This window comes from Antechinus flavipes, chromosome 2 (genome assembly GCF_016432865.1).
Source record: "Antechinus flavipes isolate AdamAnt ecotype Samford, QLD, Australia chromosome 2, AdamAnt_v2, whole genome shotgun sequence".
Classification (NCBI taxonomy): Eukaryota; Metazoa; Chordata; class Mammalia; order Dasyuromorphia; family Dasyuridae; genus Antechinus; species Antechinus flavipes.
This window is the reverse complement of record NC_067399.1, coordinates 41,310,531-41,335,800: the sequence shown is the minus strand read 5'-3', so window position 1 is coordinate 41,335,800 and position 25,270 is coordinate 41,310,531. Positions and strand designations below refer to the sequence as shown.

Sequence of the window (25,270 nt, the reverse complement as noted above, 5' to 3'; positions counted from 1 at the left end):
CTTATATCTGTGTGAGAAGTAAACTGTTACCCACAGTGCTGTATTTAAAACCATTCTTGGGACTTAGCCCACTCATGCTGTTGACCTTAGTTATCTGATTACTGAGCACAAAAGGGCCCAGTCTGACTGGGAGCCATTACATGTGAATACAGAAGCAAGGAGGCTGGGCTCATCTGAATTAAGATTATAACTTTGCTCAGTAAGGATCCTATTTTACTAAGTGACTGCTAGATATTCCATGATTGTTTCATTTTATTCTCATCTTAAACCCGAGGTCCCAAAATGTTCTAGTCAGAATCAGATCATTATAAAAACAGTTTGAGAACAGAACTGAAGTTTAGAAAACAGACAAGCAGGGCACATTTGAAACTAATGATTTTATTACATACTTTTCAAAAATACAAGCTGATTCACAGTAGATGTGATTATATATACAATCCTTTCTGTTCTTTATTTAATGTTTATTTTCATTATGCATCAGTTATTGTACTATGTGCTGGGGATATACATAGAAAGGCAAATAGTTCTGCTCTCAAGCTTACATTCTATTTGTTACAGTTTGTCACTCTCAGAATAACAAAAAAAAATTTAAAAAAAAAAAAAAAAGACTTGGGGATTTAGCAAACTACAAATTCAATACAGCAGCGGTATAATATGGCAGCCAAAGAAATCTAATTCAATCTTAAACTGTAATTGCAGCTTAGTTTCTAGGAATAAGTGACAGTCTCTCAGTATTCTTCCTTGTTAGATCATATCTGCAGTAATGTTCAATTCCAGATGTCAAATTTAGGAAAGATATTGATAAGCTTAATATCCAGAAAGCAACCAGGACGCTGAAGACTTCACGTTTATGTCTTCTGAGCATCAGTTAAAGGAACTGGAAGTGTTTATCTGGTAAAGAAAAACTGCTGGGAGGAAAAAGGGGAGTATGTGAGGGTAAGGAGAGAAATGAGGGCAAGGTAAAGACATGTACATAGTAAAGGTACTCTTTATATAAAGGGTTGTTGTGTGGAAGAGGGATGAGATCTGTTTTGTTTGACATCAGAAGGCAGAAATGGGAACCAAAGAAATTGCAAAGAGCCAAATTTAGGCTAGTATTAGAAAAAATTTCCTAACAATCAGGAACTGTCCAAAAGTGTAGTAAATTGCATTTTCTATAATAGTGGTTTTGAAGGTATATACAATCCTTTCTGTTCTTTATTTAATGTTTATTTTCCTCACTGGAGGTCTATGAAGCAAAAGCTGGATGAACATCTGCCAGATGCATTATAAAGGGAATTCCTTTCAGGTATCAACTAAATGCCACTAATTCTGTGGCCTTCTAATTCTAAAATTCTGTAATTCAATCACAGGTATTTAGGTGAAGTCTAAAAAAGGTTGTTTTATAAGCTTAACATTTAAAGCAAGTTTACTATACTCGAGAAAACCCACTAGTAATTTTTTTTTGTTACTTTTTATTTTCCTCAGTAAGTTTTGTATGCAAAAGTAGGTTTTAATCCTGGCCTAATTGAGAAGTGAATGGAAGGAAATCCTCAAATCCAGATAGCAAACATATTTTTGTTACCATACTCTCAAAATGATTTGTTTTATAACAAATAAATATTAATGCAAAAAAAGAACCAGAAGCTTCAACAAATTAAATAAGATTGTTTATTTATAAAGATAATAATTTTTCATTAAAAATACCATTTCAATACAGTACACATGAAAAATTACAAGGAAAAAATGTAAATAAATTCAGTGTTGCCCTTTTTATATCAACCAACAGAGCACTTAAACGTGCATATTCTAATGAAAACTGAAAAGGGGAATACCCAGAAAAAACAGATCTGATTCAGATTATAATTATAAATTATTTTCATTTCTTAAAGTATGAGTCAAAAATTCATTTCCCATATGCTTAATGTATCAGAACCAATACAAATATTCTTCAATTAATTATATTAAAAGAGATAAGATGATTTAAACAATTTTTAATTCTGTATGCTTATCAAAAATGAATAACAGCAATAAATACAGTTTCTTTGCTCTTCTCATTCAGTAGTTTTCTTTATATATCAAGATTTACAATAAAAAAACTAGAACATATACATACTTCAACTAGAATTTTTAAAACTAGAATAAAATAACATACATACTCCAAATATAAGAACAATTATCACACACAACAAATTATAATGTCCTGATTTTTACTTGAGGAAAAACATTTAATACCACTTAAATCATCTAAGTATTATTACAACTCATAAAAAAATCTAACAAGTTCCACAATTATTTTCCCCCCTTAGGAGTAGCACACTCTAATATAAATATGTAATGGAGAAACAAAATTTACAAAACAGCTCCTTTTCAACTTGAATTTACTGAGGAACTAAAGTAAAAATGTGGAGTTCTGCTACCTGCTCTTCAAAAAACATACTGAAGATAATTAATTAAAAAACTCAATCCACATAAAATGTAATCGTTAATATTTACACAGCCCTTTAAGATTTGCAAAGCACTTCATAGACATTATCTAACTTGTCACAACTCTTTGATCCACAACAGACCACATACCTGATTTCTTAACTTTCTTGCTCTTCTCATACAAAAGGATACCCTTTTTCCTTCAACTGAAATCACTTCCAATTATTGTTGGAAGTTGGATCTGCATCTAAATCATTTAACTTTAGGGGCTCACCTACAGATTGAATTTAAATGCTGTAAATTAGATGAAAAGTGCCTTAAGAAGGAAAAAAAAGATCCACTCCTGGTTATTAAAAAGCTAGGCTTTTAAAATCTTCCTTGAAGCTCCTTAAGTATCAAGAATATTGGAATTCAGTTTTAGAATTAGAATTAGAATTTAACCACATACTGTTCAGGAGACAGGACAGGGGCTAGGCCTGAGCTTTCAGGGACAGAGGTAACACCCAAATAAAGAAACATCCTCCACCAATGCAGATTAGCACCTTATCTGCAACCTATATTCTTACTGTGGAGATGAGCAATTTACTGCCCAGGTTGGCCAGCCCACTTGTCTTTGTACAGCCAGGGGCTAAGAATGGTTTTTTTACATTTTTAAATATAGTTTTACTGTATTTAAGAACATAAAAACCATTCTCATTGATGAACCAGATTTGGCTTGACCCCCATTTTCCTAGAGAGCTGCCCAGAGTATTGACCAATTAAGAGATCCAGTTAGGGTCATATAGATGCCAGCCCCAGGTCTTCCTGGTCCCAAGGCCATCTTTTTATCCAATATGACATGCTATCTCATGCTAATCATGCTAATCAAAAGTTTTTGTTAAAGCATACACTGATCAATAATACAGCAGAATTTGTTAAAGTGGCAACAACAACAACAAAAAAAAACAAACTAGCAAACACATATGCACACTCAGAGCTGCCAGACAAAATAATTTTCCAACAGTTTCTAATTCTCTTGTTAATGAATTATCTATTAGGCTCCTCTATTTTACATTTAGAAAAAATCCTTCCACAAAATGACCAGTAATTAATCAAGATATTAATTTCCTCTACAAACCTAACTCCTGCTACCAGACAAGCGGTGATGTAACATCCTGAACACCAACATTAGATCCATTTATTTTTGTTCCCCTTAAGAACTCTTTCCCTGAACATGTCCTTCCATGTAAATTATAATCTTAGAACCTAAATTTTAATGAATACAAATTAGGACACAGTAAATGAAAGAACACTGTTAAACTACCCCAAAGCTTTGCTTAAAGGGAAAATGTCTGCATGAGTCACATTTTTCAAACTTTCTCTTCTATTCTTAAATAAATGAAAATAAAATTTCTCTCTGCAAGTGACTTATTCATAAACCTGTAATGGAGCTCAAAATAGCAAGCCAAGAACATGAAAAATTTGCAGAATAATATTTATCAAATTACTTCAGCCATCAGAGAGCGAGCGTGCATCTATTTTTAATATGGCCAAATAATGTCTTAAATGAACATGTCAAAATGATATTCTCCAATTTGCTGATCCACAGGGATCACATAATTATTAACTAGTGTTGACTTGTCCAATATTTCCAATCAGAAATCCTATTATCCCTAATATTTAAGTGAGAAAGCAAAAAAAAAAAAAAAAAAAAAAAGTAAAGACTTCTCTTACCACACACCCCCTTCCCCAGTGCTAGTTTGTTTAGTTGACTAACTCTTCCATAAATGATCTTTTTATGAGGTTGTTTTCTACTGAAATAGTCAAAACAGTGAATATTACTACTACTGAACCATCATTTCTTCCCACAATACTTCATTCTTTTCCCCCTTATGATATATTCCAAGTTCCCAATATGAAGATTTCTATATCTAAGCATACAGATATATAAATATGCACTAAAAAATATTGAATTAATTGATTGTGAAGTCATTTCTCACACACATTACATTACTGCCAAGTGAAGTCTTTAATACTGAGATGTCTATAATGCATGCTGAATATCTTTTCCTTTGAATTTCAAACATGATTGCTGGTTCAAATATTCCTAATACCATTTTGGTTCAGTAGTTTGGCCCAGAATACACACAAATACCTATCTCAGAAATGGTTTTACACAACTACAGATATGTGAAGAATGGAGCAAGATGACTATTGCCTAAAGGTTATGGGCACCCTGAAAATCAAGGCTGAAATGGTGAAATAAAGAGTTGTTCAGATGGATTCATCTCCTCTCACCAACAATATGACCTTTTATACTTTAAAATATGAGATTGAGTGTTATAAAGTTACTATGTCTTGCCTATTATGAGTAAGAAATCAGCTCATCTAGATGAATTCACACAGGCATAGCCCCTATAATTACCCTTCCCCCACACCCACACATACACCCACACCCACACACATTCCAAGTCTAGCAGCTGAACATCATATGAATTAACTTTCCAAAAGCTGGAAGAACCCTCAGCTTATGGGTGTATACCTTAAAGTTACAGAAAATGAGAAGCTGTGTGAAACCGAAGAGACCTTGAAGGAGACCTAGCTTTCCCCAAACTGAAATCCCTGAGGCTTTAAAATAAATCAAAATGCAATTTTGAAATCTAAAGACACAGCCAAGGTAAAAAGCACTGTCTGCACTTTTACAGTGTGGACTTCTGCTGTTGTTCTCCTTGAATGATCAAATGCAACTGCCTTTTTGCAATGGCAGTGTTTAAATCCCATAAAAACTCTAGCAGCATTCCATTAAGGACAACTTCCATTGGCAAAAACTGCAAAACCTGATGGGAAGCATCAGAGCCAAGCAACGTGCTCATCAGTTCCTTCAGATTCTGCAAGTACTGGAGCACAGGCGTTGGGAGGTCCCGATAGCCAACACACAGAAGGACTGCACAAGTGCTCAGGGGCTCGGAGGAAGTCGGACAAGAAAACGTGACGAACCTGAAGCAGCTATGCAGGACAAAGACCATGCCAGCCATGAACCGGGTAAAACAGGACAGCACAGGCAAGATCAAAGCGTCCCCTGGTTGAAGTCGAGACAGGCAGCGCAGAAAGCAGTCCAGAAATACCTGCTGATAGCCGGGTTCTCCATCATGAAGCAACGAACAGCGGAAATTCATGAGGTCGGCAGACTCCAAAAGGCTCACTTCTACAGCCTGACAGGTGTTGTTATCGGGAGGAGGCAAACCCACCAGCAGACACTTGATTTTGTTGCTCAGTCCTTCGGCTGACTCCTCCTGAGAGCACTTGGTAAGACTCAACAACTCAGAGAAAATCAACTCTTCAGAAAGTACATGGCAAGAATAGCAATGCTGCGGCTTTTGTCTAATTGTGGAACCCAAGTTCAGGGCACCACCCCATGACTTTTCGATGGCTTCATTTAGAGTCTTTAAAATCTCCCCATCACAAAAAGGAGAACACTTTACCTTTGGTAATTTCATTCCCTCTAAGACATACCACAAGTGATATTCAAGGTTAGAGCAAACACTTTCTAAAACGGTATTTTTCCCAGTATTATTTATAGCATGCTCTTCAGTCCAATGATTGAAGTAGCCATTGGCCATCTTCTCTTCCCATGAAAGCGCTTCTAGCATCTTTCTTTCATTATAGGTTTTAAAGTATCTGTTTCTTTGTCCAAACCATTTAGAATTCATACTACACCCAATGTTGGATTTCTTTACTAGCCAATTACTTTTGGAAAGGCGCTTCATTTGGAACTTTTGCATGTAGTGCTCCACAGCACAGTCCCTTAAATTATTTAGCGTGGCTTGTTCCACTTCACTGATGCATTCAAACAGACGAATGTTTTCAGAAATAGTCTCCAACTGATACTTGTGAAAGAAGACACAGCATTCTTCATGTCTTTTGAGAAAAGATTCTGGAATTGTATGTTGGGGGAAAAGAGCTTTATTGATAATTTCAGTTCCAAAATGATGCATCATTTTAGTCAACACAGGATGGATGGCCTCTCTCCCCAGATAACAAAGACAAACCACATAGACTTCTGAGTTCCCAGCTTTGCTAGTAGCAGGTTTGAAAACATGAATCTCCTCAAAGGAACAATTTAACAAGTACATCAAGTTGATAGAACAATGTTCAAATAAGGTAAACATCTTCAAAACAAAAGAGCCACCACTACTAAGAGTCATCAGCGCAGTGACTACTTCACAGTAATGCAAAGGTGAGACCAAAGCTTCTTGTTCACCTGGATTTCCTTGACAATCAAAACTCCCATCTGCAGTGACCAAGTGAACAGGAGACATGTTGCTTATGAAATGCTGAAGCCCGGTCAAATGTTTCAGGGTCATGATATCACCAGTGTTATCTGGACCAAAGTACCACCATGGCAAGGTATTTGCAATAAGTCGATCATCCATAATCATCATAAGGTTGTCATTTGCTTCATGGTAAGGATTCAGGGTGTTAGCTACCCAGTTCCAATCACAGGGTATATTATGAGATCTTAAATAGTGGTTGAGACTGGCTATAAATGCACCAGGAGCTTCACAAAGGTGTACCGAGTTTAGCTCTCCATTCTGAAAAGCTTCTTGTGGAATAAGTGGGAAGCTACATAATACCTCATGGAACTTACACCAAGCCTGAGTACAAAGTTCCGCATTTACGATCTTTTTCACGTGAGGAATGATTTTCCCAGCTTTGTTGGTGAAAGAAGTGTGCTGATGCCAATCATCTAGGTTTTTATCACTCAGTAAGTTCTTTACTTCATTCATAGAATTCTTCAAAACAAGAAGTGAATTGAATTCCATGTGATCACAGGTGAAAACATCATTGGAATCTGGTAACTGCCACTCATTATTGGGTGGTTTACCGTAGGAAAACTTTTTGGCAAAGAGTTCAGAGACATCAGCAAGAACATCAGGACTGAATTTTTCAAGGCCTCCTGCCTGATCACCTGAAGTCTTCTTCCACTTACTCATTTTCAAATTAGATTAAAACCTATGAAAATTTAAAACAAAAACCCAGTTAAACAAACCATAATCTCCCCAACTCCAACCTCCAAAGCTGCCCATCACTCCCAAGGGCAAAGGGCAAAAGGCTCAGTTCAAAGATTTGCCTCCCTAGGGAATAAATATGGACCCCGCCTGTAAACATGTGGGGAAAATCATACTTTTTTGTTACTACAATAAAATCACAAATCTTTGAAGCACTAGATCTTAACAATTCTGAATCTCAATTCTGTGTATAAAAAATTCAGATTGACTATCCATAAACACTACATGCATTTCGACACATTTTTTATTACAATGCCATGTAACAAAGGCACGACCTATTCTCAATATCTTAATCTAGTTCACAGCAATGCATTTCAACTTTAATTTATTCCTTTAAGAATAAATGAGGTATATGAATATAACTTGAAGTTGTACAAAAAGAAGAAGAAGAAAAAAAAACAGTTTAGTGAAAAATGTAAACCACCTTCCATTGACCCAAGGAGGGGTGAGGAGGAAGCCTGATTTCCCATTTCCCCCCACAGCCCCATGTTGAGGTCACTGTCATTTAGGAGTCTGAGCTGGCCCAAAACCATCAAATCACAAATACTTATTAAGGACATAGGCTGGCGGAGGCAATGCGACTGATGTTCAGCATACAAACGTGACGGAACATGACATGACGACAATGTCCCCGCCTCAAAGTTACCAAGTAGAGCGGGAGGGCAGCACAGAAAGTAACCCTGGAAGGCTGAGCAAAGCAAGTGGGGAGGAGCGTCTCTGAGGAAACGTGAAGAATGTTATGGGTTTGGGCTGGGAAGGGGTTAGATATTCAAATTACAAATATGAGCCAGACACGTGAACATGGAGAACCGCTGCAAGTGGACAAAGGGCTTTATTCCCCATAACCTGACTTTTTAATTCAATTATTTGTATGCTGCACTTGAGGAAACCAGAGCAAAGGGAGATGAAGCCTTTTGCACTGGTCAGTCAGGAAAGGGGCATTTCAGGCTGCAGGGGACAGAGCAGTGAAGTGATCTGACCGGAAGAGGCGAGTTCGAATCCCTCTTCCAAAAAGTATTAATTCTGTGACCACGAGGCAGGCTCTGGACTTCGCCTTCCTCATCTCTAATTTGGGAAAATACAGGAAATAAATGCAGTCTGTGCTTCCCAGCTCCCCAGCGGGTTCTGATGGTCCACAAGCATTATGAAGTCCTTAACTGCGGCACTAAATGTTGGGAGCACAAAGGGCAGCGCAAGCAGCGCCTGCCCTCAAGGAGCTTCCAATCTAGAGGAAGAGAAAAGGAAAGAAACCGCGCCCAGGAAGCTTAGAGGGAAGGGGGGAGTTTCCGCTGCCTGGGGGCGGGACAAGTTCCCCGCAGAGGAACAAGCCAATGGGGGAGGGGGGTTCAGCCCGCCCCCTCCCCTGCCTGAGGCCCCGGGGATCGTAGGCCTCCCGGGGCTCCGGGTCTGCAGGACCAGCGCCTTTACTTCACAGGTTCCGGCGCGAAGTCACCGGCACAAGAAAGCCAGCGAAAAGCTACACACCTGAGGGATGGGAACCGAAGAGGGCCAGGCCCCCAAGTCGCCAGATCGCAGCCCGATTCCCCGCCGCGCAAGATCCACACTCGGAGCCCTCAGGAGACGGGGCCCCAGGGCAGGGCCTGGCTCCGGGAGGCGGCCGCAGCGGGGCCCGGGGGAGGCAGCGGCGCAAGCGGCCTTCGGCTCGGTCATGCCTCTTCAGGGAGTAGGTGGCCACCGGGCCTTCCTGCCCTGGCTCGCACCGGGGCCCGGGAGCTCACCGGGGGCATCGCACAGTGCCCGCGGGGCTCGCCCGGCCGAGGACCCTAACCCCGGACAGGAAAGTGCCGGAGGGCGGAGGCGGGGAAGCGGCACGGGCCGCCAGGGTCACGCACGAGCCGCCAGTTCACGCACGGGTAAGTATATGCGTGATGACGTCACGAGATCGACGTCTTTTGCGTTTGCCCTTGAGCTCCGCCCTCTTCTCGTCCTCTTCCTGGGATCTTCGAGTTCGGTTCCCTCCCCGAGGGGGGGAAGGGCGGGGGCGGAGTTATTGGGGGAGGAGCCAGGCGGAACTGGGAGAGTATCAAAATAATAATAACCATTGTGGAACTGAGAGGGTAATAATGATGACCATGGCGTTATTGGGGGAGAATAATAATGATGATGGTGGCAGAATTGGAAAAGGAGGAGGAGGAGGAAGAAGAGAAAAAGAAAAGGAAGAGGAAAATGACAGAATTGAGAGAAAAAAATAATGGCAATAATGGTGGAATTGAGAATGATAACCATGGTGTTATTGGAAGAAAAGAATAAAAACATGTCTGACCCCTTGTAACCCCACGTGGCGTTTTCCTCTCAAAGATACCGGAGTAGTTGGCCATTTCCTACTTCGGCTCTTGTTCCAAATGAGGAAACTGAGGCAAACAGGGCTCAGTGATTTCCCCAGGGTCACACAGCTTGTGTCTGAGGTCAGATTTGAATTCAGATCCTCCTGATTCCACACACTCTTATCTACTAGCTACCCAATCATGAAATTGGGGACTAAGACTAATAATAATATTGCCTTCCACCATGGTGGAATTGGAAAAGAACAGCAGGAGTAATACAAGAAATCTTAATTATTAACTCATTTTATCCTCCTGATAGTCCCATTTTACAGATAAGAAACTGAGAGAATCTGCTCCGGGTCCCACAGAGAGGAAAGATAGGATTTGAACTCAGGTGGAATTCCTCTACTAGCAGGAAGCAGGAAACATCAAGGCTTGGTTAACCCTGGGAAACCAGCTAGCAAGTTCTGGTTATGGAGATGGCCCCAGGAGCCAGCGTTGAAGGCCTCAATATGGGTTAGCCCATCTGCCAAAATGGTTGACTCGCTTGCTGCCCAAAATACGGCCTCTTGGAGCCAAGGCGAGGGTTGAGTGCCATTGGACACCAAAGAGAAATGAGCAGTCCCAGGTCAGAGATGCTAGACCCCCTTGAACACATCATACACTAGAACCATTCCTGTTGCTATGGGCAACACCATCACCCCAGTAACGCAGGCTCCGAACCAGAAGCCCCTGGATTCCTCGTTGTCTCTCAGCTCCACTACGTCCAAGCAGCTGTTAAGACTTACTGACCTCATCTTTGCAACATCTCTCAAATTCACCCCCTTCTCGCTTCTCCTCTGACAGACGAACCTTCCACTGTGTATAGGTCTTTATCCCCTCATGTCTGGACAATAGGTGATGGAGTGACTAGAGCTTTGGACTTACTTCTCTCACCCATTTCCGGTCTTTTTACACCTTTCTGCCTGATACACACTCTTCCATGCAATGTCACTGACCTTTCTATTCTAATAAAAAGACTATGTTTTAGCTCCAGGCAGTCCCTACTCCTGCAATCTTCCCTCCTCATCTCCACCTCCTGGCGTCCTTCATGTCCCAACTAAATTCCCATCTTCTGCGGGAAATCCTTCCCAGCCCCTCTTAATCCTACAGCTTCTTTCAGTTATTTCCAGTTATCTTGTTTGCCTATATTCGTTTGATTGCTGTTTTCCATTAGACTGTGTGGTCCTTGAAGATAGTCTTTTGCCTCTTCATATCCCTGGCACTGTGCTAGGCATTTAATAAATGTATATTCACCGACTGACAATTACCTACAACAGTGGACTATAGTGGGGAAAAGTGCATTGTAAACCTCAAAGGTGGTGCTTTTTTGTCACCGTGGACCTTGGCTAGCCCATCCTTGGCAAAGAGCTCCGGGGGCATGTCCAGCCACATCCATGGAGAAATGTTTCCTGCCATTCCAGTCTTGGTTAAAACTGTGCCCCACTATTACTGCTTCCTTCTTCCCCTTGCCCTTGCCCTCCCCCTTCATGGACTTTAAATTTATTGTTATTTTTCTTTCTTTCTTCTTATATATTACCTTCATTTCAAATGTAGCCTCCCCTCATTTCCCAATGCAGAAAGCAATATTTTATGATGAAGAATAAAATGAAGGGGAAAAGGAGTCTATGAAAATTTGCCAACCCACCAACTTCAGAGCCATCTTTTAACTTCTGTCACCCTTCCATACCCATTCAGTTGTCAAGTAATGCAATAACTCTTATATCTGATTTTTCTTTAGCTAGATTTCTGTTCAGCTACCAGGGGTCCTCAAACTTTTTAAATAGGGGGCCAGTTCACTGTCTCTCAGACTGTTGGAGGGCCGGACTATAGTAAAAACAAAAACTTTGTTTTGTGGGCCTTTAAATAAAGAAACTTCATAGCCCTGGGGGAGGGGGAGAAACGTCCTCAGCTGCCGCATCTGGCCTGTGGGCCATAGTTTGAGAACCCCTGATAGACTGTTGTAATACTGATATTTGAATTTAGAAATCCCCAAGGAGACCTTCACAGAGGCAGAACTTCATAGAAACAAGACAACCCTGAAACCATGGAAAGTCCTCGAGCCTTCCTTGCGGAGGACTGTCAGGAAATGAAACTGGTGGCCCAGAAACTGGTGGCCCAGGCTATTTGCCATGTTGATAGACTGCTTGTGGCTAGATTGGCAGAAAGTGGAAATATTCTTAGAGACCATCTAACCAATTCTCTTAATTTTATAGTAGAAGGATATCAGATCCCAGTGTACCAACTCTGCACTCAGGACACAGAAGGTGGGATATGGCATGTCAGGGTTGGAAGGAATCTTTAGCAATTATCTAGTTCATCATCCTCAGTTTCATATATCGGAGAACTTGAGGATTGAAGAATTGACCTTAGGTCAAACTATTAAGGCTGACACATTGTCAGAGCATGATGAAGCACAAAATGTCCAGCTCACTGACTTCTTCTCTTCCTCCACTTCTGCCTTTGTAATAGGGGATTTTAATAAGGCCCCTCAAACTCCCTAAACTTCCAGTTCTTCAGCCTGATTAAGTCTCATACCTATTTCTTCACCTCAACCATCCTCAGATGGTTTCATCATTACCAACAAGTGTTCCAGTTCCCTAATTAGAAATTCTGATAATCTATCAGATCATAACTTCTTATGTCATTTTTCCTCTTCCTAAGCCTCTCCCATCCTAAACCGAATTTTTGCCCTCATGGAGACCTCTTCTCCCTCCAACACTCAATACTTTCTCAGGTCATTCAATACTCCTGCTCTGCCTTTACTTATTTCTCTCTTCAATTTCAGACTAATTGTTGGTCATTAACACTCTATACTTCCATTTGCTCTAGTCCTTGCCCCTACTTCTTATATTACTAAATTTCAGCCTTAAATTATTCTTGCTGTGTGCTGTCTCTGCTCCTACTCAAAAACATAGTAAGGAGAAGTCTCACAACCATGGTTCCTGGGTACCTTCCTGGGTAACCTTACATGTTTCCCAACCCAACCAGAACTGAGCCCTTATTTCAGGAAGGTAGTCCTTTTGTCTCCCTGTCTCTCTTTGTCTCTGTCTGTTTCTGTCTCTGAATCTCTCTCTCTTCTCCGTCTCACATGTGGTACTCCATCTCCTTTCCACTGCTATCCCATGTGTGCTGGAATACACTCCTTGCTTACCTCTTCTCAGAGGCAGAGAGACCCCTTCTCTCCCTTTAAGACATCAATTAACCACCACTTTCTGCATTAAATATCTCATGAAACCTTCCCTGATATTCCCCAGTTGCTATTGCCCTTCCTCCCAAACCACCTTGTATTTACCTATTTGTATAAACTATGTATTTGTACTTAATGTAATTTATTTGCACATATAAATATATTTAGTATAATTTATTTGTATGTATACATTTGTATTTAACCAATTCAAACTTAAGCTGTACATATAATTATAGGTACTTGTTGCTTACCCACCAAAATGTAAACTGCTTGGAGAATAGGAATTATTTCATTTTCTGGCACATTAGAGATACTTAATAAATCCTTGTTAAATTGTTGGTTCCAATAGTTGAATGTCAGAGCTACAAGAGCCCTAAGGCCTCATCTTTTCCTAACAACCTGTCATTTTGTAGATAAGAAAAATGAGACTTAGAGGGATTACTTGATTTACCCAGGATCCTATAGCAGGGGATTTGAACATTGGTCTCAAGAGTCCCAGCGTTATGTGCCCCAGGGATGATTTTAAAAATTGGTTATATGGTGTGCTAAGAAAGTATGACTGTTCAAAGCTGCATTTCAAGCTCCAGCATTAAGCAAACATATAAAAGCAAGAACTAAACAACTTTAAGAAAAGTGGAGATGGTAACCTGCAATCGTAACAGCTTTCCTCGTTTGTCTGGTAGTGAAGGTGGGGGTGCCATCCTAAATCCAAAAGAAAAAAACTTGCATTTTCCTAACTTGCCTAATGGCCCCTGAGCCACTTCTTTCACCTGTCCCATTGATAGTTTGGGATCAAACTTTCCTATGTGGTAAAAGTCCTTTCTACTTGAACTTTCCTTCCATTCTGAGTATGGTGATTACCGGAAGAGGACAAATAATTCCCTAGCTTGTGGTTTTTATTGCCTTGTCATACCACTCATGACAAAGTTCATCTTTTCCCCTCACTGGACAGAAAAGCAACCACAATTCAAACACTCCAATCGTTAGGTGTTTTTTTTTCTCATGACCAGCTCAAAGTCAAGCCATGTTATGCAGACTCCCACAAATAAATGACAAAAGCTGCTTGGGTAGCTTCCCTTTTCTCACTGATAGACACAATCCTGTTTTCACCTTGCATTTGAGCTGTCTGACCTGCAGTGCAATGTAAGCCTTACCCAGCAATTCAAAGTGATGTCCTTCAGAGGTGCTGCCTGTTATAAAAGAGCATTTTTGAAAACTCAGATAGGACACAGATGCAGATAGCCCAGCAGCTATCTCAAAATTAAGAAACATTTTCCTGGATAACCTTCGACTTGCACATAGTGTTTAATCAATGCCTGTGGAATCATTGGCTTGATAAAAAAATAAATAAATTCAAATACTAGGACAGCAATACCTAAGCAGACAAATGTCCAGTTTCACATCTATATTCTGTGCACATTAGCACATTTCATTCTTTTTTTTTTCAAAATTCTTTTTCTATGTGAATTCAGCAATCATCAACAATTACAATCATTTAAGATAATAAGAACAGAAAGAACACCCATATAAGATAGGCTACATAAAGGGTTTTTGTTCTGTTTTGTTTTGTTTTGGGAATTTGTAAATATTTTGAGAAATATACCTACTGTCTGCATAGACCTAGGTAAGTGGCTTACCTTATCAGTGCTCTTCTAAAGAACTCCCGAGTTGCAAAGAAAGTGCTGCCCAGCACAGGTAGGAGTATTTCTTCACCTAGGAACTCCCTATAACAAAAATATTAAAGGTCCAGTTCCTATCCTTATCTATAAATTTAAGAATGTAGTAACAAATTGCTCAGTGTCCATTTCAGCATCTTTACTGCCCCCCCCACCCATCTGAATACCCTGTATATACCCGATATATCTGGATATATTTAAAGTGTTTTTATTGATGATGTTTTTTCCCCATATCACTACTCAACAGCTTACTTCCTCCCCAGCCCACCAGAAGCCCTTTTGCTTCTTGTGGAACAGTATTTTTTTTTTAAATCTACTTTTAGTTTCCCTTAAAATACTGAAAAATGCTATTTCTCCAGTCTAAAACACTTTCCCAACTTTTCCTTTTAGCCAAGTGGGAAGAACAAAGGCTAGAACCTTTCTTTGAAATAGAATATGAGTGATAACCAAATTTAACTCTTGTCTAGATAGCATTATTGCCTTCCTACTCACCTTGAGTGATTAGTGCCATGACTCACCTGAGTACATTGTCTTCTTGTTTTAAAATTCAAGGTTGAGATATTGATCACAGGAAGGAAATCCTCAGAGGAAGTACCCCAAGAAGGGTCCTAGTAATGACTGTTAAACCCAAACTATATTTTTACATATTGTGATCTCTTCCTTAATCAAGATGCCTATAAATGTTATATTAAATTTTCTTGGAACAGAATGTGATGCCAGAGTGCATGGGAGACTTAGACGTTGCTCCCTCTCTCTCCAAGCTAAAAATGGCTTGATATAAATTAAAGTTCAGTTCAATAAGAATGGTTCTGGAAGACTTGAGCCTAAATCACAAAGTACTAAATTCATATTAATATTCTCTCCAACATTATAACAATATCTTTAGTCAAGCAAAATAAATAAAAATATTGAACCTATGTGGTGCTACACTTTTTTAGTTATCATTTCTCTCCCAAGGGACTGAAAGTATATTCCATCATTGTGTTATAATTTGACCCTGATTTGGTAAAAGTTCTAACATCTTTTAAAATTGTTTCCCCTCACATTAGTATGGTAATCATTATGTAAATTGTTTTCCTGGTTTCCATTCTTTATCATATTAAACAAGCTTCTCCTTATTTCTCTGATTTTGTTGTATTTCTCATTTCTTATATCTCAATAAAATTCTATTACATTGCTATATCACAATTTGTTCAACCATTCCCAAATTGATGGGGATCTAGTATGATTCCAGTTGTTTATTACAATAAAAAATGTTACTATTAATATTCTTATATATATGTGGGTTCTATCTGTCCTTAACTTCCTTGGATATATTCTTACAATTGGTATCATGGAGTTAAGGGCATTACAGTTTAGTATCTTTTGAATAATAGTTTCAAAATGTTTTCCAAAATGATGGAATCAATTTATGACTCCATCACCAGTTCATTTAATAACTATACTTCTGACTTTCTAGTCTTCAACACAATGTCTCTATAACAGGCCTACCCTGGAACCTCCCTCAATGCCTTGGGCTTTTCACCTTGGAAGGTCCATTCACTACGTCAAGCCCTTTCTCTCTTGGTGAGTTAATCCTAGAGCCATTTTTGGCTCTATTTTGGAGTCAGATGCAAGCCAGCCAACCTTCATCCTCCCTACTGTGCCTCTGATTTCTGGACTTAGCACAGTGCCTGGCACAGTAGGGATTTAAGAAATGTTTATTGATCGATTGATTTCAACATTCTAGCATCAGACCCATTCCCTTCTCCATTCCTTCTATGTATTGTCTTTTCTATGTTGTAAGCTGGAGAGCAGGATCTGTCATTTTTTTTTTTTTATGTATCTCTAGTACTTAGCATAGTGCCTGGCACATAGTAATCACTTAATAAATGCTTATTTCCTACTTACTTATCTCCGATAATTACTACTTTCCCATTTTGTCATCTTTGCAAATCTTTTACATATAAGACAGAACCTCAGAGTTGTTTTAATTTGAATTTTTCTTATTAAGTTATGGAGCATTTTTTCATATGGTTGCTGATTGCTCAAATGAAAAAAAAAAAACCAAGCTACGTCTATTCATGTCCTTTGACCATGTATGTACTGGGGAATGGCATTATTTCTTATGTATTTGTATCCATTTTTTATATTATCTTTGATATTAGACCTTTATCAGAGAAATTTTCTGTGAAATTTAGTTTTTGTTTTTCTTTTTTTTCCAAATTGTTCCCTTCTGATTTGCACAGCATTTATTTTGCTCATGCAGAAGCTTTTCATTTTTATGTAATCAAAATTGTTCATATGGAAAAAGTCTCTCACATTTTCTCAGTGTGTTGAAAATGCCCAAAGCCCTTTTTCTAAACTGAATTAATAATTTTGAGGGTCTGTTTGCTTGGAGAAAGCTTTGTATTTTCAAACCTTGCTTTGAGAGGAAAATTGGATACATCCTTTCTAAGCTTGCTTACCAAATGATAAAGTGGGAAAAGTCTGTTGTCTCCATCAAACCTGAGCCCAAGAAAATGAACTTATTAAAGCAGAAAAAAATAGATCCTGAATGCTGAACAGCTACCTAAGATGAAAGGGCATTCTTATTCCCTTTACAACAGTGAATAGACCGGATGAATGATCTGAGGAAGTGAAGCGAGAAACACCAAATGGTTTCTTCATTGTGTTTTCAGATTTCTTTGCCTTAATGGCATGTTAGCTTTTCGAATATCTTTTTCTAAAAAGTCATGTTGATACTATATTATTTCAAATACCTTAATATTACTTTATTAAGCCTAACTTTCAGTAGCTATCAAGAAGAACCTCTGTTCCATAAAAAGAAGAGCAAATCAGTGGGTGTTGAGCTTAGAAGAATAGAGAGTATGATCTTGAGCACCAGCAGAGGAAATATGGAGTAGGCAGATGGTTGGCAAAGTGGTCAGAGCACTGGCCCCGGAATCAGGAAAACTTGAGTGTGAATCCTGCCTCAAACACTAGCTCTTTGTCTCTGAGCAAATCCCTTAGTCTATCTATCTCAGTGTCTCTCTCTGCAAAATGAGAATGACAATAGCATCTACCTCCCAGGATTGTTATGAGATACTGTGAAATCCTAACGTACCATCCAAATGCTAACTTCTGTTATTAACAGTGGTAGTAGACAGAACTCCTAGATGGGGAGATGAAAAAGTAATGGAGTCCAGTGAACAGAATTCTGGACTTGAAGCCCTATGTGCTGCCAAAAATTCCCTATGGGACCTTGGGCAGGTTTCAGATACTCTTCTAGACATCCATTTCATTCTCTGAAATACGGTGGTGTTAGACTGACCATTGGCCAAATCTGTGACCTTTGAACAGCTCCCTTCTCTGGGTCTTACATTTTGCTTCTAAGGTAGTTGAACTAAGTCCTTCCAGCTCTAAATCCTGTGTAACTTATGGTTAAATCAAAGGTTTTTAACCTGGGATCTATGAACCTTCTTTTTTTTTTTTATTTTGAGACTTAGAAATAAAGTCAAGTTGGTGAATTATCAGGAATAAACATATTGAGTTCTCTATATCACCTACCAACCCTTTTCCCACTAAAAAGAATAAAATTCTAAAATGTTTAAAAACCCTCCTCCAAAAAGATCTAGAAAACACTCCAAACAGAAAGCTGATCAAGAAATGTGAAGGGGGGAATTACAGTGAGTCATTATTCCATCCCAGGTTAGCACAGGAAGTCAGACTCTGGGGATGGGGCTGGCTAGGAGTGAACCATTTGGAGCACTCTAGCTCAGGGAAATTCCAGGTCTAACAGAGGGGATTAACCTTGTAGAGGATACAGAAATAGATGTCAATTAGCAGCTCTGTGGCTCACTCCCAGCTTCTGGGTCACAAATCTAGGGTGAAAGGAGGAGGAAGGAGAAGATACAAGGAAAGAGAGTGGTAGGCTCTGAACTGGGTATTCAGCAAGTAACAAGTCCAAAAGCAAGAAGCAGCCATGTGACGTGGACCCCTGTGCCAGCTTCCAGCCCAGGCTGAAGCCTCTGAAGGAGAAAAAGGAAGCCCAGACCAAAGGGGAATCTGCAGTTCTTTCACTCTGAACCACCAGAGTTTCTCAGCTGTCTCCCAGTGACTGAGTGCAGGAGCATTTACTCAGATGTTGCTCAGACCCAAGCTCAAGCAGGAACTTGGAGTCAGAAGGCACAGTGATTAATTAAACTTGACCCTGGATCAGATCACTTTGGGAATAATGAAAGTTTATGGATCTCTGGTATAAACTATTTCTGAGAGCCTAAAATAACATAATACTGCTTAAGCCCCAAAAAGCACCAATATGACTACCCAGAAATTCCCAAAGAAGTCAAATAGTAGACTGGAAAAAGGCTCAAACAAACAAACAAAAAAAAATCCTACCATAAAGAGTTGTTGTTTAAATAGGGATTCTCAAGAGAAGATCCAAGTAGAAGCCTAGAAAGCATTCCAGAGCCCAGATCCAATTCCTAATACCCTTCATTTCTCCGTAAGAAGAGAGAAGAGTTCCTGTCTGCTTGTACATCCTGACTCAGGGCAATTACCAAACAAAAATGCATGGATTTATGGATATGAAGAAAATTTCTGATAAGAGTGAAAGGTTCCAGGTAATTTTTGTCATGAGATGTTCATTAAATCTGTCTCTGTCACTTCAAGATACTTTGCCAGGTCCCTCCTGCCTGGAATTTTCTCCCTCCTCATCTCTACCTCATGACTTCTCTAACTTCTTTCTAGTCCCAGATAAAATCAAACATTTGCAGGAAGGTTTTTCCTATCCCATGAATTCTGGTGCCTTCAATCTGTTGATTATAATCAATTTATCTTTTATAGTTCTTATTAGTACTAGTTGTTTTTATGTTGATTTCCCTATTGGATCGAAACAATTTATGCATTTAGCAGAAAAAAAGGGAATTATTGCAAAACATCTACAAGAAAATTCACAAAGAAAAACACAATTTGAACACAAATTCAGGAAGAATTTCTAATAGCAATAAAGCAAAATTTGTTTTCAAAGAGCCACATCCTCTATTCAATAAACTCCAGTGACTCCAAAAAGATCATTTTTTGGCTTTTAAAAGCCCTTCATGACCTTGTGCCCTCCTACCTTTCTAGTTACCTTATACTTTAATCTCCCTTGTGCCCTCCTCCTGATGAATTCTGTCATCCAGGGACTCTGGTGTCCTTTCTCTTCCCTTCAAGAGACACTTCAGCTCTAGGCCTTTTCACTGACTGATCCATGCCTGGAAAGCTCTGCCCCTTGATTCTTCCTCCCTAGCTTCCCAGGCTTCCTCTAAAATGCACCTAAAATTCTATCTTGTGCAAGAGGCCTTTCCTATATCTCCTTCCCTCCTTCCAACTTCTGTCTTCCTTCTGAGATTACCTCCAACTTACACTGGGTATATCATGTTTATTCAAAACAGTTTAAATGTTGTTTTTTACAGCCGGAGTCTTGAATTCTCATCCTGGTTTGCTTTGTAGCTTTGGACAAGATATCTCCCCTCTTAAGGTATTGAAGTAAATAATATCTAAGTTCTAACTTTCTATAAACTAAAGTAGTATATTCTAAAATCATTCATTTTAGCTCTGTGATATTCTTATCTAACATTCTGTCTTCTTCTCCAAGGTCTTTCATTCTCTGTTTTAACAGTCTATATTCTAAGGACACCCCCTTCCAACTCTTGTCAGTCCATGTTCTAAGAACATATGTTCGCAAAGGTCTTTGATAGTTCTAGTGATCCATCATTGCAGTTGCTTCTTTCTTTGGCGATTCTGGTTTTGTACTATTATTATTTACCTTATAACTGCTTATTTGCTCTTAATAAGATATAGCTTCTTAACTTTCTAACAGAGGTTCTTAAGATTTTTTGTGTCTTGGATCTCTCTGGCAATCTGGTTAAACCTGCTGACCACTTCTCTATGTTTTTAAATGCATAGGAATACAAAGGAAATTAATTACCTGGAAATAAGTTATCAAAATATTAAAAGAAGAGCATCTAGGTGGTGCAGTGGATAGAGCACCAGCCCTGAAGTCAGGAGGATCCTAATTCAAATCTGATCTCAGACACTTAACACTTCCTAGCTGTGTGACCTGGGCAAGTCACTTAACCCCAATTGCCTCAGCAAAAAAAAAAAGAAAGAAAGAAAGAAAATATATATAAAACAAGTCCATAGATATCAGGTTAAAAATCCCTGCCACAATCAAGCTTATACTACAAAATCCTAAATATTATTGTTAACATTATTAATGTTACTTCTAATGTTGTTGATACTGCTGTACTGATGTGTTTTTAGCAGCCTCTCTACAAGGTCTAAAAAAGTTGCTTCTTCCTGCTGCCATCACTCCAGCCTCAAGCACTCAGGGACAGGCCATGGTGAAAATGCACACCCCAGGTGGGTACAGCCTAGCTCCAGAACACAAAGATCTCCCCAGGATCCCTACAGAATCCATCCAATTCCACTTCCATACCAGCAGGAGGAAATAACTGGAATTTCCAAGCTAACCCAAAGTATTAATCAAGGTGAAGCGCCATAACTTCAGCAAAGCCAGCCCCCCATGGGGTCATAATTCCAGGCCATTAGACAGAATTCTCAGAGCGCACAGGCCACTTCTGCTCCCTAGCTCAATAAATGGCAAGAATTGGAGGTTACTCTATAGAGCCCCAGGGATCAAATGTCTAATTGCCCTCTAGGTTGGTTTAGCTCAGCGTGAGAATGCTGGCTTGGGAGATAAATGAACTTTGAAATGACAAATTAGTGGAAATTTACTGAGGCAGAAACGTAAGGTTCTCACTCATCTGACCTGTAAAAGGAAATTATGTTTTTCCGACAAATCCTCTTTCTTAAGAAAGAGCCCAGATGCCAAATTCAGATAATAGTCATCGCCCCACTTCCATGCTACTTTCCTCCATCTACCAGAAATACTGTGAACTTCAGAAATGAATACCATCTCTAGCCAGGCAAGGGAGACATAGTTGGAGAGTCCAAAAGATGACGATAGACTATAACTGAACATTTGAGACGGAGGCTAATAGTAGTCCCTGTCAAACCTCCAATGCTGTGGGCTCTGGCCAGCCAGAGTCAAAAGCTTTTAGGCACTGGTGATTATTACCACCCTTACCCATCTGCAGGTGCTGTCTGTGTGATGTATCACTGCCTGTATACTGGGCTGGCATTTACACACAGAATAATTGGTTGCAAAAGGTTGGTGGGATACCTTTGTGTGAAGACTGCAAAATAAATTCTCTTCTATCAACTTCTTTCTTTGGTTCTTTCTTTTTTTTTTCTGGTTTTGATCGGAAACATTTAATTCTATTATTGTTTGACTCGGTGTCCTCATTTTCTTCAATGGAATAAAACTTCTTAAACCTATGATCTGGCTTGGAATTATCATAATAACTTACATTTATATAGTCTGTAACTAACCACCAAGCATTTCCATATAGTATCTCATTTGTAGCAAAGCATTATACTTTGTATAATACTTATTATTAAATAAATAGATTTTTGCTTCAAAGTATAGGAACCAGAGACTTTAGTTGCTGATCTTTTTAAAAGAATACATTTTCTATCTGGAGTCTTCATATCCTGGGAGTGGTAAGAACCTTCCACATTTTTTTAGATACAGAAATAGGGACCCAAGATCAGAAAATATTCAGAACAAAATGAAACTAGACCTCACTTCTGCTTCCAAATCTGAGGTTCTTGACCCCATTGCTTTAGCCTCCACTGAGGTAATGGATTTATTTTTGGTAGGAAAACAGATGCAGGAACATCAAAGCAATAGGGAATGAGATACAGGCAGCCTTAAGTAAAAAGGATTTTCTCATCACTTGGAAGTTGGTGAGATCACAAGTTTGCTCTATAACGTTGCCTGGGGAATCAGTATCTCCTCTAAACAATTAACAGACATTCTGGTGATAATGTGAAATGTCTGCAGCTCTTACACAGTGATGAATGAAAGTCTACATGCTGGATGGCTGTGTCACACCCTAGCAAAGGGACTAGAAGAAACTGTGTGGCTAAGGAGTAGAGGAATTTTTGATAATAGATTGTCTACATTTTCCCATTCCTTTAAGGAAGAATGTGTTTGAAAAGGATGAAGTTTTTTATATACATATGTTCTGAAATTTTATTTTAAATAATTACATGTGTTTATGTCTTGGTATGGGATGGGAAATGGAAAGGAACAAGGTTTCTGTCTTCAGATAGCCAAAGAGCAGCAGATGTAGAAAAGGGTAATTAGGCTTATCTTGCTTGGCCTCCAGAGGGAAGAACTGAGATCACTGGATAGAAGTTACAGGGAAGTGGATTTTAGCTCAACAGAAGGGAGAAGTTTCTAACAGTTAGAATCATCCCAAAATCAAATGGACTGCTTCAATGCCCTTTTATCACAGGCATTCAAGTCAAAATTGAGTCAGGAAAGGACAAAATGATGTGATTTCACTGTGTTATGTGAACTGTGTAGATCTGAGGAAAGAAGGTGGATTTTGTAGTGATTCCAAGTGCTTTTACCCTCTAGGCATGGGGGAGGGGGGATCAACCTGACACAAAAGCCATATAAGTGTAACCTAAATAATATTCTTTACAAATATGAAGAAAAGGTGATGAGTAGAGTTAAAGGATTAGATCTATCTGGGTAAACTATGGATAGAGGTTCACAATATTGTACAGGAAGCAATAACAACAAATTCCTAAGAGAAAAAAAAAGCTAAAAAGCAAAATGACTCTCTGATGAGACTTTACAAATAGCTGAGGAAAAAAAGGAAAATGAAAGAGAAATATATACCCATAAATGCAGAATTTCAGAGAGTAGCAAAGAGACAAAGTTTCTTTATACGGGTAGTGCAAAGAAATCAAAGAAAACAATAAAATGGAAAAGATAATGGATCTTTTCAAGAAAATTAAGCATATCAAGGGAATGTTTCATGCAAAAATGGGCATGATACAAGACAAAGATGGTAGGGGATTAATAGAAGCAGAAAAGATCAAGAAGAAGTGCAAAAATGCACAGAAGACCTCTACAGGAAAGATGTTAATATCACCAGTAACCACGATGATGTTTAGACTCAAAATCTAGAGCCAGACATCCCAGAGAATGAAATCAGATAGGCCTTAGGAACCAACGGTAACAATAAGGCTAGTGGAGGTGATGAAATTCCTGGTAATTTTAAAAAAATAATCCAATTTAAACCCAAATTTATTTAAAATTTGATGTAAAGTCCAAATATATAATGCTTTTTAAAATACTGCACTCCATTTGCCAGCTAATTTGGAAAACTCATCAGTGGCCACTGTACTAGAAAAGATCTGTTTACACCTCAGTCCTAAAGAACAATGCCAAAGAATCTTCAAATTACTGAAGAATTGCACTCATTTCACATACTAGGAAGATTATACTTAAGATTCTGCAAACTTCAGTAATATGTGAACCAAAAATATATCAGTAGAACAGACTGGTTTTCAAAGAGGTAGAGAAATTAAAGACCAAGTTGTCCAAAATTCAATGAATTATGGAGAAAGCAAAGGATTTCCAGAAAGACAATTACTTCTGTTTCATTGACTATACTACTTTGTTTGGATTACAGCAAAATGTGGCAAGTCTTCAAACAGATGGAAGTATCAAATCATCTTACTTGTCTCCTAAGGAAAAAAAGATCTCACTATAAAAGAATTATCAAAGAAGTGATCTCAGTAATCTAGTGTTTGATAAACCCAAAGATCCACTTTGGGGAAGAACCAAATAAGAACTCATCATTTGACAAAAATTCTTGACAAAACTAGAAAGAACTTTGGCAGAAATTAGGTATAGACTACTATTTCATACCATATATACCTAGATAAAGTTAAAATAAATAAATATTTAGACAAAAAGGAAGCTATCCTAAGTAAATTGGGAAACCTGAAAAAAAATGTACCTGAAAAAAATCTATGGATAAGGAAATAATATATGACCAAACAAGAGATAGAGGGAGATTATAGGAAATAAGGTAATTTTAGTTACATGAAATTAAAAAAACTTTTGCACAAACAAAACCAATGTAGTCAAAATTTAAAAAAAAAAAAGGGAAAATTTTTGTAAGAAGTTTCTCTGATAGAGGCCTCATTGTTCAAATATATGAGGAGTTGAGTCAAATTTATAAAAATAAATGCTATTCATTCCCCAGGAAGTTTTCAGAAGAGGAAATCAAAGCTATCAATGGTCACATAAAAAAATTCTAAATAACTACCAATTAGAGAAATGCAAATTAAAACAATTCTAAAATACACCTCACACCCATCAGAATGGCTAACATGACAGAAAAAATGACAAATGTAGGAAGGAATATGAAAAAATTGAGACACAGATGCCTTATAGGTAAAGTTATGAACTAGTATAACCATTCTTTTTTTAATAATAGATTATTATTTTTCAAAATACATGCAAAGATAGTTTTTAACATCCACTTTTGAAAACCTTGTGTTCCAAATTCTCCTCCCTCAATCTCTCGCTCCCCCTTCTCCTATACAATAAATAATCTAATATAGGTCAAACATGCACAATTCTTCTAAACATATTACCACATTTATCATGCTTCATAAGAAAAATCAGGTCAAAAGGGGAAAAAATGAGAAAGAAAAAAACAGGCAGACAAACAATAATGACAAAGATGA

General features: G+C 38.6%; 1 protein-coding gene across 3 annotated transcripts; it reads right to left on the bottom strand.

Moving 5' to 3' along the window:
- Positions 1-362: 362 nt before the first annotated feature.
- On the bottom strand, positions 363-9,431 carry CMTR2 (cap methyltransferase 2). 3 transcript variants are annotated; one of them, XM_051974588.1, is made up of 3 exons: positions 8,940-9,423; positions 5,511-7,398; positions 363-908 (listed from the first exon to the last, which is right to left on the bottom strand). In XM_051974588.1, exons 2-3 carry the CDS (start codon positions 7,377-7,379, stop codon positions 888-890), a joined length of 1,890 nt encoding a protein of 629 aa, XP_051830548.1. In that variant the 5' UTR covers positions 7,380-7,398; positions 8,940-9,423; the 3' UTR covers positions 363-887. The 3 variants fall into 3 exon arrangements, with proteins under 3 accessions (XP_051830548.1, XP_051830549.1, XP_051830547.1); XM_051974589.1 differs by having other exon boundaries at positions 363-905; XM_051974587.1 differs by lacking the exon at positions 363-908 and having other exon boundaries at positions 1,628-7,398; positions 8,940-9,431.
- Positions 9,432-25,270: the final 15,839 nt, after the last annotated feature.

What these genes read in the sequence shown, in the direction of transcription:
- CMTR2 (XM_051974587.1), bottom strand. Translation starts at nt 7,379, where the DNA reads ATGAGTAAGTGGAAGAAGACTTCAGGTGATCAGGCAGGAGGCCTTGAA.